Source organism: Theobroma cacao, chromosome 4 (genome assembly GCF_053813885.1).
Source record: "Theobroma cacao isolate CCN51 chromosome 4, ASM5381388v1, whole genome shotgun sequence".
NCBI lineage: Eukaryota > Viridiplantae > Streptophyta > Magnoliopsida > Malvales > Malvaceae > Theobroma > Theobroma cacao.
In genome coordinates this window covers 29,058,448-29,072,401 of record NC_142642.1, presented here as the reverse complement: position 1 = coordinate 29,072,401, position 13,954 = coordinate 29,058,448, and the positions used below count along the sequence as shown (strand labels likewise).

Here is a 13,954-nt window from a genome sequence, read left to right as displayed (position 1 = left end):
GTATATTAATTAATAAAATTATTTAATTTAATTTTATAATATATTTATAATATTCAATATTAGTATAAAAATATTTTTTATATTTTAATAATGAATTTAAATTAAATGAACAAGCTAGTCAGTTCGAATCTTGTTCAAGATTTTAAAAGTTTTAATTGAGCTCGACTTGACCTAACACAACCCATAAATACTTTTAATTATGTAAATTTATTAAGAAACACATCACTTTAAAAGGTATCTATACCTCCCAATATTTATCTAATTAAAAAATAGAAAAATCGCCGTCAAATAATTATCCCAAAAAAATTAAAAAAAAAAGAGGTAATGTAGATGATCTGAAGCCTTTAATTAACGTGTGCTACATCATTTCGTTTTCCAATATTTATCTTTCTTAGATTATTTCATCTTTAGACATTTTTTTTAAACAATTCGCTTTGTTTTTTTGGCACACGATTTCTAATCATTTTCATATTTTATTCAGCATTTTGATTAAAGATAGACGTGAATAGCTTTTTATTGATTTAATTGCCCTCTTTTTTTTTTTAATATACTCTTTTGACAACTTATGCGTCATTGCATTGTCCTAGGTTATTGATGTACATAAATTTCCTTATTGACACCGACTGCTTCCCTATCAACTCCTCAGCTGTGAGGCTGACTTCATGGAATAGCATTCAAATGGACAAGCAGCTGGAAATTCTACTTTCATGTGAAGTGATATGTGTAATCTGATGTTGCTTACTTCATGGAATAGCATTCTAATGGACAAGCAGCTGGGAATTCTACTTTCATAAATGTCCCATGCTGGTGAATATCAGCGTTGAGTCACACAAACTTTAATGAATGTAACGTAAGGCCTACAAGTTCCAGCAGCACAATATAACCAATACTTCTCTTTGGGAGCTCGTCTACTAAGGGCGAGGCACATCATACCATTTGCAAGTAGTTTGCCATCATTTTCACTTAAAAGCATTTCTAAGAACGCCTACAAGAATACTGAACGGGGATTCATCAACTTCATCTTTAGTTGATTACTTAAGCATTTAAATTCCATAGCAATATACAAGCATGCAAATTACTGGGGATCAGCAATGAAGGAAAAAAAAAAAAACTTAATAGATCTATACTCCCTGAGATTGCATTTCTGAAGGATCTACCAGACCTTCTAATACAACAAGTTGATCCAGCAGGGCAAACTTCTCATCTTCAAGTACCTTTACCTCATCTACAACGTCTTTCAGCTCTTTACCCAGTGCAAAGCTTTCTTCCTCCAGTAGCAAATACTTCCGCCTCAGTGCCCGGTACTCATTTCCAGATGTAGAAGAGTCTGGTATTGAATCTGAATTCGATCTCTCAGGTTGCTGAAATATTAGAGAGATTTCTTTCTTCAAGTTCCTTTTGGATGTCTTTTGCCCTGTTCTTAGTGGTAGAGATCCCAGTACCTGCTGAGCCCCTTTAATATCACTCCTTTCTAATGGAAAGGAGGGTGCTTTGTTAGTTGAGCTTTTCTTTTTCCATAACTTAGGATTCATATCTTCCTCTGATGGTGGCATCCTTGGATCTTGCATTTCTCACTGCTGAAAATAGCAGAATAGTTAAAAACAAGAGCATATAGTTTTTACTTATAACTAAGGAGGAACATTTGCAGAAGAGAACTTAAAAGATGCTCACTGATACACAAATGGCTTTCGCATGGATAAATTGAAAACAAATCTAGGCTAGAATCATTTATACATATAGAAAAACATGGCTTTGGCATGCATAAGAGATGTATCAGATAGACACAGGACATAACATTCACATAGGCAACAACTGGTTAATGTAGTATCAAACCCTCTAATCTAAAAGCTTACTAGAGATAATATCAGTTTATGCTGCGTTCTAAGATAACCCTACTCATCTCTAAATTCCATTTTAATCTGACACAGGACATAACACGCACATAGGCAACATTTGGTTAATGTAGTATCAAACCCTCTAATCTAAAAGCTTACTAGAGATCATATCAGTTTATGCTGCATTCTATGATAATTCTACTCATCTCTAAATTCCATTTCATCTTTAACCTGGGATGAAAAGCTACCATATCATGCCCTATATCCACAAACACAGAATACATAGTGCATCTAAAGTTACATTATCCCATCCTCCTCCTAAATGAGCCCACACTTTTGAAGCATAAGTAAGAATCAATAGTGTTGATGGATTCAAACTTATATTTTTGTCCCAATGGGGCATGTCAACAGTTAGACCTAGAAACTTTCAATTTATACGTCTCAGGTTCAAATATAGGGTAAACTAGTTGGAGTCGATAGAATCGCAGAAGGAAAAACGCAACCAACTTTCACATATACTACAAATTCTTAAGGAACTATTCCTTGATTCATCCCTATACCCAAATAACACGCAAGAAGCCCAGAAATGTATTACATAAAGAACCTTGCAACACACTAACCATCCCAAAATTACGCCTGCAAATCCCGATTCCAAAACTCCTCCATTGCATGGAATAAAACTTAACCATCCGTTATTCATTACCCAGCATCTTTTAGAACAAAACAGCCCCCGCTTAATTTCTGATAAATAAAACAACACCACGTGCCTTAAGACCAACAGTTTACGGACATTATGCCAAAATTGAGTTGCTAATACAAAAAAATAATCTCCTAAAAAAGACTATGAAAAGATAATTATTCCCTGAATTCTCAGATACAACAGCATAAAACAATGGAGATTAGTTGAAAAAACCCAAGAATTTGAATACGGATTTCACCTTAAACAAGCAATTAACCAAAGATGGGAATTCATCAAACAGAGATAATTGAGGAGAGAAACTTTACCTGGGAATATTGCAGACAAGTTTGGGTTGACAAGTCAGGACTTTTTCGAGCTAGGTTTTAATTAAATGGAGAGTAATTAGGTATGTTTAAGAATTGAGGACTACCTTTTAATGGGGAAAAAGAAAGGGGAAAGATTTGACTTGGGAAACCGCAAATCCTTGTCCATTCCTGAATCCGTATTTTGCAGATGTTCTATCTTCCAGAATGGAGGCTATTTTACACATTTGCCCCCACCCCCCCCACCCCCCGCCTTAGGCTGTTTGAGACTTCGGAAAAGGAGTTGGTTTGTCTCACCTTTGGAGGAAAAAACGAAAAGGAACCTTTATTTAAATATTAATTAATTTTTATAAAATATATTTTAATGAGATTTTTACAACCCATGTTTAGGATTTAAAAAAAGAATAAAAGGAGAGAAAAAAAATTTAAACATTGGAATAAAAATATAAGTGTTGAATCTTCAAAAGATGTCTTTTTTCCAGTGGAATAAAAATATAATAATTGTTTACTTCATATCATAGGGTAAAACTCAGACTGGTATTAATTTAATTTCAAAATTCACAATGCCATAAATTGGGCCGCAAAGGCTAAGCAATACATGAACACATTCTAATAATGCAGGCCTCTTTCATTTAAATACATAAACCCTACGAGGCCCATTCTAGGCTCTCTCCCGTTGACATCATAAGGTTTGGGACTTGGGAGGTTGCCCAGAAATCTTACTGCTTCGGTGTGTTCCAATGAAAGAGGACTTGAACAACATCATTCTTAGTTGGGGTACCACCAATCCGGTCAAAGAGGCTGCTGCTTCCATTGCCTTGGCTGCATTCTCTGTAAATTCCTTCCACTTGCCAAACATCATTCTTAGTTGGGGTACCACCAATCCGGTCAAAGCTGCTTCCATTGCCTTGGCTGCATTCTCTGTAAATTCCTTCCACTTGCCAAGCAAGTCTATATTCCACCCTGTCAAGCCATTTGAAATGCATAGGGTTTTATACTCTACTATAAAATTAGTGGTTAGGGTCTTATTTTAGACATGTTCCGGTCAACAGTTATTGTAATAACCTCAACAAGGTGCCCTTGCTTTTAGAATACTGATAAGAAAAAAAAAAAAAACCATATGCAGGAACTTATATAAAGTTATAATATAACAATTAGTAATTGTTGTATTGTTTTAATTTGATCTCCTTCACGCGCGTGTGTGTGTGTGTTTTTATATTTGTTATTGAAGTCACGAGTAAATAATCTTAAAAATTTACAAAATTTATATTAGAATTGTTGATTTTATGATTAAAATTTAAAACATTGACAGCGTATGAATTATATTAACAATACATCAAATAGAGCATAATTTATATTTTTTAATTTCACACCATATAAGTGGAATGTACTTTGTATTCAGAATTAAAATATGAATGACTTTAGTATTATTTTAGTAAGCTCCCTCCCACAGCATATATACCATATATCTTTAAAACTAGTTTAAAGTTGAAATTCATTTTTTTTATACATATGATTTTAGACTTATAAAATAAGAATTTGTTTTCTCCCATTCCCTAACTGCACGTTTGGTACGGGGAATAGCTAAGCTATTCTCTGTCTATTCCCAAGGGAATAGCTTACCTCCATTTGGTATAGTAATATCACAAAGAATAGCTATTACCTAGTAATAGCTATTCTCTCAAAAGGGGTAAAACTTAGGCATAGCTAAACTCGAGCTTTCCCATGGTTTTTGCTATTCAGTGACTGAGGGAATAGTTCTGAATTATGATAAGACTAAAATACCCCTTATCACTTAAAAATATTACAACCCTATACCTATATATATATATATATTTTTTTTTTCTTTTCATTTTTCCTTCTTCTTTCTCTCTCTTCTCATGTTCTTTCCTCTCTCATTCTCTTTCTAAGTGGCACCAATGTCGGAGATGATGTTAGTGGCGGCGGCGATGAAGGCAGAAGCGGGCTGCTACGACGGCGAAGGCGACGAAAGTGGTTGTGACGGTAGTTTTATGATCAAATATGGTCGAACAAGATTCAAACAGAGATTCAGCCAGATCTGGTTGTGGGAAGCATCGAATTTGGTGCTTCCCGATCAAATCCCATGGTTGGATTTGGCACTCCATGGCCACATGGTGCGCTAGATCGGCATTTTGTTACATCGGTCGCCTTTTCGACGACCGGCCCATGAAAAAGAAAAAAAGAAAAAGGGAAAAAATAGAATAAAAAGAATAAATTATTTATAAAATTTAAAATATTAATATTTAATATTTTAATCATATTAATATTAATAATGTTTAAATTATATATAAAATATTAATATTTTAAAATTTAATGTTTTATTTATTAAATTATTAATATATTAAATTTTTAATGAATATAAAAAATATATTATTAATATTTTAATCATAATAATATTAAATTATAAATAAAGTACTATTAATTAAAAATATTAGTAATTAATTTATATTAAAATATTGATATTTAAATTATTAATTATTAATATTTTAATTAATTATAAATTATTAATATTTAAAAATAAAATAAAAAATAATTATATATAATAAAGGGTATTTTTATCTTTTTTATTTTCTATTCTTTCTTGTTTTAAAGTTATTGTTACCAACCAAGCACTGTAATAAGTCATAATAATTATTCCTATTCTATTCCATTCATAATACCAAACTACGTAATACTTATTCTATTCTATTCTCACCTCATTTTATTCCCACGTAATAACTATTCTATTCCATTCCTATCTATTCCGCGAACTAAATATGCCATAAATCTCGTCTTGTCCTAAAATTCAAATTGGAAATTTCCAAATTATTGTCTCATATCCTAACGGTAAATGCAAGAGTAGAAAAATAAATCACAAAGAAATTTCCAAAACTTAGAATTAATAACATATTTTATACTTAAATAATGGTGAAATTGTCAATTTGTACCTTAGAAAAAAGAAATCACAAGTAAAGTACTTGGAAAATGATTCTCTCTATCAATTTATACCTTCACTAACAAAGAGATGCATCCAGAAACATCTGCTTGTGTCTTAAAAAACTCATCCCATTTTTTTTTATTTTTAAAATTTTTAAAAAATAAAAATTCGAATAGCTAATTGTGAAAATTTTTTTCTTAAAGAACCAAATTGAAAATTACAATATAATTCGAATACTAATTACGTAATTAATCCTAAAACCCATGCCTGTATATTGATCACCGCAAATCTGACTTAACTTTGTCAACGCATTTCATTCGCCACTAGAAGGTTTGACTATAATGCAATTAATATGTACATATTTTGGCACTTTAGTAAACGAAGGTTGATCATCAGGTTTATACACACAGCTCTGCTTTTCTAAGCCACCGTCGAATGCACTTTAAGAATTTCATTAATTATCTGTAAAGACTATTCATAAAAAGAAAAAGTATCTGTAAGGATTAAAGATATGGCCTATAAAAAAAAAGAGGATTAGCATAGTATTATTTTACCATTGCCATGATTGGATTAGAACCAAGAATGGCATGGAGTGATCATGGCGCCAATTTCCTGATGCCTAATGCTGCTCATAACTGTGTGACCGGTCAAATTTCTAAAAGAATTGATGTCGGCGGACATTTATCAATTTTTTTGCTAGGAATTTGCAAGACATAAATTAATGAGAAAAAGCTACAACTTGACCACAATTTGAGTATGAGATAATCGAATCAGTACAGAAAGAAAGAGTAATAAGAGAAAGTAGAGAGATAAGAGAGTGAAAAGCTTGAGTTAAATGTAGAGCTCTTTATAAAAAGTCACTTTTCCATATCATTAAAAGGTATAAAAAAATTACTTTTATCCATCCAACAAAATTCCATTTAAACTTTTTCATATGTATTTATATATAAAAGGGATAAAATATTTTAATCTTTTTAAGCTTTACTTCAAATTTCAAGTGTATTCGTTAACTTTTAAAATAAACTCTTCGTTCTAAAATTGTAAATGCTATTACTAAAAATAAAAAAACTAAAATATTTTTTTTAAATAATTTAAAAATTATAATTATATTTTTAAAAAATAAAAAAACACTAATTGGACTATTCAATTAATCAACAATAAAATTATCTTTTTACTCTTATAACATCAATAAATTAAAAAAAATATTAACGTTAGCCAACGATTGTACCTATATGTCTAACAAAAAAAATAAAATAAATTTTTTATTTTAAAAATTAATAAATTTTTATATAATTTTAATCAAAATTTAAAAAATAAAAATATACTCTACTCATATAAAAAATATCAATTTTTTCCTGATGATCGAGTTGGTAAGATAGATGTGAGCATGACCACCGTAAGCTTTTGGCTCGACGACCATGTCCCCTGTACCTTGGTGCAAACTGGAAAATAGGTTTGGGTACAAATTTAAATACGGTTTTTTATGGGCTTCCAACACAAAAGGGAAATTAGAAATAAAAATATGTCTGGCTGGCTGTCGTTCACAAGTTATTAATACTGATATGACACCATTTATCCATATAAGTTTGAAAGCAAAGATTAGTATCCATAATAATCCAAAACAAAATAACTTACCAAATCAATTTTTTCTAAAATTTACCAAATTATTTATTGTCTATGCAAAGGCTAGAAAAAGGAAAAGAATTTTCACAAACCTTTGCAGAGAAATGATTACAGCTCACAGGGAGGAAGGAATTTAAAAAAAGAGAAAACCAGGGAAGTGCTTTGTCAGGAAAGAGATTTAAAAAAAGTAAACCAAGAAAGTTGCAGCTGGACGCAACGTGAGCAAGGGAGGGAAAGTAAAGTTTTTCTTAAAAAAGAAAAGCATTGAAATTTTAAGGCATAAAGGAACAAATTCTGAGCAGCGCGTAGATAGCAATTAAATAATTCCTTTGACAATATTTTATTGCAAAGTTCCAATCGATAAGACCAAAAGCCTATTCAAATCATCTCTCTTTCTTGGATGGGGCATTTTGTATTATATTATACATAAAAGAAAAGAAAAAACGAAATAGTCAGACAGAGACTGGCCGAAGCATTGTCAAAAGGTTCTTGGTTGATGTTTGCAGCATCTTCCTTCTTCATTGTATTGGGTTTGGCTGTTCAGCCGCTATAGTTTGTGAAAATGAGGGGTCAAGTGGTATGGCTTATTGGGGTCATCATCTTCCATTTGATGGTGGCTATGGCAGATACCCAGATGTTGAAAACATCAGACTTCCATTATGGGCCATTTGACAGTTCCTACTACAACTTTTTCGCAGTTATACAGCCAGCTACAATCAGCAATGGTGCCCTTCAAGTTACCCCTGATTCCATTGGTAATTTCAGTCTCAGCAACAGGTCTGGTAGAATTTTCTTGAATCAAACTTTTAAGCTCTGGGATGGAGATCCCAAGAAAATTGCGATTCCTACTGTGGCTTCATTTAATACGTCCTTTCTTATCAATGTTTTTCGAGTCAATAACTCTGTTCCTGGAGAAGGTGTTACTTTCTTGATTGCCCCTGACCTCATCCTTCCTCCTGGTAGTTCTGGTCAATATCTCGGATTGACAAACAGATCCACCGATGGCCTTTCCTCCAACCAACTTGTAGCTATCGAACTCGACACTTTTAAACAAGATTTTGATCCAGATGACAACCATATTGGTCTAAACATCAACAGTGTTCGGTCTAATAAGACTGTGTCTTTGTCCGAATTTGACATCCAAATTGCTCCAAATGGTACCAAGTTTTACGTGGTGTGGATCCAATATGATGGTAAAAACAAGTCGATACAGGTTTACATGGCAGAGCAGGAGGAGCAGACCTCCCCGACACCTTCCAGGCCCTCCAAGCCAGTCCTGAGTGCTGATCTTGATCTCAGCAGTCTTGTCAAACAAAAATCCTATTTGGGGTTTTCAGCATCAACAGGGAGCAATGTTCAGCTTAACTGTGTGCTTAGATGGAACTTGACAATAGAGGTGCTTCCTGATGGGAACGACGGAGAACATTCGCTCAAAATTGGATTGGCCATTGGAGTTCCATTAGTGGTACTTTTACTGCTTGGAATTGGAGGGTTGACTTATTATTGGTACAAGAAACGGAGGGCCAGATCTGATCCTAACATATTGGGAGCACTCAAGAGTCTTCCAGGAACTCCCAGGGAATTCCGGTTTAGAGATCTGAAAAAGGCTACCAACAATTTTGATGATAAACATAAGTTGGGTCAGGGAGGATTTGGGGTGGTCTATAGAGGGCTGCTGCAGAAGGAGAATCTGGCAATTGCTGTCAAGAAGTTTTCCAGGGACATTAAGGGCAAAGATGATTTCTTGGCGGAGCTAACTATCATCAACCGGCTGCGCCACAAGCATCTTGTGCGCTTGCTAGGTAACTATACTTCAACTCTTCTCTCATGCTATCATTAGATTTAGACATTGACATTTATCTGCTAATTGCCAAATTCACTGTCTTTCTTAGACAAATTAGGCGATCCCATCAAACTTAGAAAAAAGAGTTTACTTACAGATTTGAAAAACGTAGTACTTTATAGTAACTCATAATTAGTTTCTAGCCATTGCTTTCTTCCCCTTCCCCCTCTTTCTTGAAATCTTTCTCAGTCTGTTTTACAAAAATACAAGGTATCTAATTTTGTAGTGTATGTCACTACGTGTCATATTTAACAATGAAAGGAAAGAGAGAGAGTTCTTTAAACACAATGAAAAATCGACCATATCTGTATTAAATTGTGAAGTTCATTTTTTTATTTACAATAAAAAATTATAATTGACTTTCATATTCCAATTTTAAATTACCCATTTGAGTAAAATACTAAAATGTCTACAGCACTTGATAGTCGATAGCACATAAAGTATATTTTTGGGGGTTACTAAGCGAAATAAGAACTGAGGATGATCAGGTTTGGTTTAGGTTGTAACTCAAAAAACAGCTCTTCTTTACAAACATTGAAAATGTCAGTGTGTTGAAATCATTTTATTGGTCTTGTCCAATGAAACTTCACATGCCAACGTGCAAGAGTTAGGTAGCTTCAGTTCTAAGAATCCGAAGGCATATTATATTCGTAACAGTTATCTTCAATCAGTGTATAAAGTTTGTTATAGCTGCTTCATCACATGTGCTCTTGCAATTTAAATTTACCAGGATGGTGTCACAAGAATGGTATGTTGCTTTTAGTATACGATTTCATGCCAAATGGGAGCTTAGATACTCATCTATTTTGTGGGCCGGAGAAGACAACACTTAATTGGAATTTGAGGTACAAAATCATATCAGGAGTAGCATCAGCTCTTCACTATCTTCACAATGAATATGACCAAAAAGTAGTGCACCGGGACCTTAAGGCTAGCAATATCATGTTGGATTCCAAATTCAATGCCCGGTTAGGTGATTTCGGATTGGCTCGGGCCTTGGAAAACGAGAAGACTTCTTATGCAGAGCTGGAAGGAGTGCCTGGCACCATGGGTTACATTGCTCCTGAGTGCTTCCACACTGCCAAGGCCACCAGGGAGTCTGATGTTTATGGCTTTGGGGCAGTGTTGCTAGAAGTGGTTTGTGGGCAGCGTCCATGGACTAAAATAGGTGAATTCCAACTGTTGGTAGATTGGGTTTGGTGGCTACATAGAGAAAGGAGGATACTTGAGGCTGTGGATGAAAGGTTAGGTGATGACTATGTAGTTGAAGAGGCTGAGAGATTGTTGTTACTTGGTCTAGCATGTTCACATCCTATTGCTAGTGAAAGGCCTAAAACACAGGCAATCCTTCAGATTATATCGGGGTCCATGACTGTACCCCATGTTCCACCCTTCAAGCCTGCTTTTGTTTGGCCATCTATGCCACCACCTACCAGTTTCAGCATCACCTCTAGCAGCATGACTAACACCGCTGATATCACTCCTATCTCATCGGGATGGACTCCACGATACATTAGCAGAGATGTACAAGGTGAATTCAGTGACAGCAGCTCTCTCATGTGACAACTAATAATGGCTTTGTTGCAACATGCTTTTGTTAAAAAGGAGAAAACTACTTTTTTTTTTTTTTACTATTTTCTTTAGCTTTTCTTGTATTGGGAAAGTGAAAAAGTCCATACTTCCTAGATTCACATTATATAAGTTCTGGTAAGAGTGGGAAGTCTGATATAATGTTCCATTTATTCTTTTCCCTTCCTCTTACTATTTTATACTTCATTTGTTTCTTTTCTTTTTTTTTTTTTTTTGTTGGTTTATGATTGGGGAGGTATTTCAAATGTACATTCTAGATTATAGATTTATATATAAATTTTGTTTTATTTACTATTTTTTAAAAAATAATAAAGTTGTATATTTGGCAAGAATTTTTTGTTGTACAAACAAGGAAGTCTAAAGAGAAAAGGGATTTGAATTTTGAACTTTATTTCCTATTAAAGAAGTGTCAAAACCACCAAGTCAAAAGCATGAGCCGCTGCAAGAAAAATTTACTGTATGTTGCTATTGGAATCAAAAAGAGGAAAGTCTATTGTATGATCAAATGGGAATCAAAAGGAGATGATCAGATAACCACAATGAAATAAAGGGGTAATACATTGAACCAAAAATTATAGATATGGAAAAATATCGCCAGTTGGCTTTAATTGGTTACAAACATTCCTTAATTTGCAACATACCGAAATTGTTACCATAGTTTTTTCAGGCAACTTCAAAGTGTCCAAGAAGAACCAATTCTCACATTCATGCTTAAAATTTTCATTGTAACTTCTTAATTTTTTTTATTTAATATTATAATTCCTTATTCCTGATGCAAGATTTTGATCAAAAGTCAAAGAATTACCCCAGTGTTCCCACTTTCTCCTCTGCTTTTGGCATCTTTGCTTTGTTGGCCAGATTCCCCTTCTGCTTTAGAGCTTGGCACTACCACAGCTCATATTGTTGTCTAGTTTGGCCCAAACTTTTAAAGTTTAGATTCCAATTTTCTTCTTCCTTATTAGCATAAACATTGTATATACAAGTAAAATGTCATAATTGTCATTTCTTATTGCAATTTGATGAAATTTATGACTTTCAACATATGTCAGCCATTAATGGGTTGTCTAAACGCTTTTCAAAAAAAAAAAAAAAAGGGTTGTCTAAACTAGTGAATGCAGTTTAAAAAGTACTCACAGAAGACCTTAACTCATTGTTTGCAACTGACCATTTTTCAAATGTTGTTCATACTGAGGCTTCTGATGAGTAAAAAAAAGGAAAAATACTAGAGTTCTCTTAAGAAGTGCATGGGGTTTCTATTGAGGTCTGGAGGGAAGCATCAGATTGCACGTCTGTCATTAGGATTTGTAAATGGTAAAGTGTCTGATATAATATAACACAATAGAGAAAAACTTTTTTTTTTATCCTTTTTTAGTTTTTTGACTTTTGATTATTGTTTTAAGTGAATATGTATAACAGTATAAAAGCATCTACAAACTTTAATTATTGAGCATGATGCAAACTGGCCACAAAAGAAAGAGCATGATGGACTAAACTTGGAAGCATTTTACTTCTTTGAATCTAACACAAAATCAGTCTGTTACGATTGCCTGGAGAGTTGGAATGATATTACAGTTCTTCAACAATATTTGTAAAGTTTGCTATTTGTTCTATATAAACTACAAGCTTACGAGAGGATTGCTGCCTTAAATCTATCCCTTACTCAAAAGCTGAGTTCAAATCCTCCTTTTCTCATATTAAAATAAAAAGGCTTATGATAGGGGGATGTTGTATATTGTGAGTCTTTATGACATATTCTAAATACAAAACATTTAGTATGAATGCTGCAAGGAATGGATAGGAGAAAAACCAGAAAAGTTATGCAGAAAACTATAGTTTTTTTTTTCCCAGCTTCATTTACTTGCTAATATATTTTTACAAATTTGCTAAGCAAGCTCATAACAGTAGCTAGGCATAGGATTACATGTTAGTCATTACATAAGTCATTCACTAGATGCATTGCTATCATAATTTGACAGTAAGCTAGCTATCCTTAATATAGAATAGTCACACATAATCCTAAGGTTAATAGCATGAACTGATGTGGTTTTCAATGCAAGTCCTATTTCAACACTCCTCCTTAGGACTTGCTTTGCAAAACCCTAGCATCAATTTAAGGTCTTCAAACCTCTCCTTTGGTAATGCCTTGGTGAAGATATCTGCTACTTGCTTATTTGAATCGCAGTAGCTGAATTGACTTCATTCATTATTTTGCTTCTTGAACGACATGAAACTTTACATTAATGTGCTTGGTTCTATCATGATATACAGGATTCTTGGCAATAGCAATTGCTGATTTGCTATCCAAGAACAATTTAGTTGCTTCTTGTTGATCAAACTTGAAATCTAGAAGCAATTTTCTAAGCCAAACAATTTGGTTTATTGCAGCTACAACAATAACATATTTTGCTTTAACGGTAAATTGAGCTACCACTTCTTGCTTTCTAGTATTCCAACTAAATGCAACACCTCCTAAGAAGAACATATAACCAGAGATACTCTTGAAATCTCTAACATCTCCAGCATAATCACTCTCACTGTAACCATATAATTTCACTTCATTCAAGTGTTTGAAGTGTGTTTGAAGTGTAAGCCGAAGTCAAGAGTGCCTTGTAAGTATCTTAGAATCCTCTTAGTAGTTGAAAGGTGCTGAACAATAGGGCTTTGCATAAATCTTAAGAGATAACTCATTCAGAACATTATGTCAGGCTTTGATCCATATGCATAAAGTAGACTACCAATTAAGCTTCTGTAGATAGAAGGATCAGTGAGTTTAAGAGAATTAGCATCATTGAATTTATTATTTATAACCATTGGAGTTTCAACTTGTTTGCACTTCTCCATATTGAACATTTTCAAAACTTCAATAATATAGTTTTTCTGATAAAAGTAGATGCCCTAGTCATACTAATCAATATATAATCCCAAGTAGTATCTCTTTCTTCCCAAATTAGTCATCTCAAACTCAATCTTCATGGCAACCTTGAACTGAGTTATGAGTTTTCTTTCAGGACCTGTAACAAAATAGGTCACTTATACACAAGAAAATCATCAACTTTATTTGATACCTTTGAGACATAAAGGTTTGGTATGAGGGAAGTGAGAGCATATTCCCTATATTGTGCT

The 13,954-nt window shown here is 33.4% G+C and overlaps 2 protein-coding genes across 6 annotated transcripts; one reads left to right on the top strand and one right to left on the bottom strand.

Annotated features, from left to right (window-relative positions):
• Positions 1 to 774: 774 nt before the first annotated feature.
• On the bottom strand, positions 775 to 3,086 carry LOC18601933 (uncharacterized). 5 transcript variants are annotated; one of them, XM_018118720.2, is made up of 2 exons: positions 2,945 to 3,086; positions 775 to 1,577 (listed from the first exon to the last, which is right to left on the bottom strand). In XM_018118720.2, the coding sequence occupies exon 2, from the start codon at positions 1,566 to 1,568 to the stop codon at positions 1,122 to 1,124; it is 447 nt and encodes a 148-aa protein (XP_017974209.2). In that variant the 5' UTR covers positions 1,569 to 1,577; positions 2,945 to 3,086; the 3' UTR covers positions 775 to 1,121. The 5 variants fall into 5 exon arrangements, with proteins under 5 accessions (XP_017974209.2, XP_017974210.2, XP_017974206.2 ...); XM_018118721.2 differs by having other exon boundaries at positions 775 to 1,574; XM_018118717.2 differs by having other exon boundaries at positions 2,841 to 3,080.
• A 4,663-nt stretch (positions 3,087 to 7,749) lies between these two features.
• On the top strand, positions 7,750 to 10,983 carry LOC18601932 (putative L-type lectin-domain containing receptor kinase S.5). Its single transcript, XM_018120313.2, has 2 exons — positions 7,750 to 9,200; positions 9,972 to 10,983. Exons 1-2 carry the CDS (start codon positions 7,961 to 7,963, stop codon positions 10,802 to 10,804), a joined length of 2,073 nt encoding a protein of 690 aa, XP_017975802.1. The 5' UTR covers positions 7,750 to 7,960; the 3' UTR covers positions 10,805 to 10,983.
• The last annotated feature ends 2,971 nt before the right edge of the window (positions 10,984 to 13,954 follow it).

What these genes read in the sequence shown, in the direction of transcription:
- LOC18601933 (XM_018118720.2), bottom strand. Translation starts at nt 1,568, where the DNA reads ATGCAAGATCCAAGGATGCCACCATCAGAGGAAGATATGAATCCTAAG.
- LOC18601932 (XM_018120313.2), top strand. Translation starts at nt 7,961, where the DNA reads ATGAGGGGTCAAGTGGTATGGCTTATTGGGGTCATCATCTTCCATTTG. An exon ending in GCATCTTGTGCGCTTGCTAG is followed by an intron (nt 9,201 to 9,971) that starts GTAACTATACTT and finishes TAAATTTACCAG; the next exon opens with GATGGTGTCACAAGAATGGT.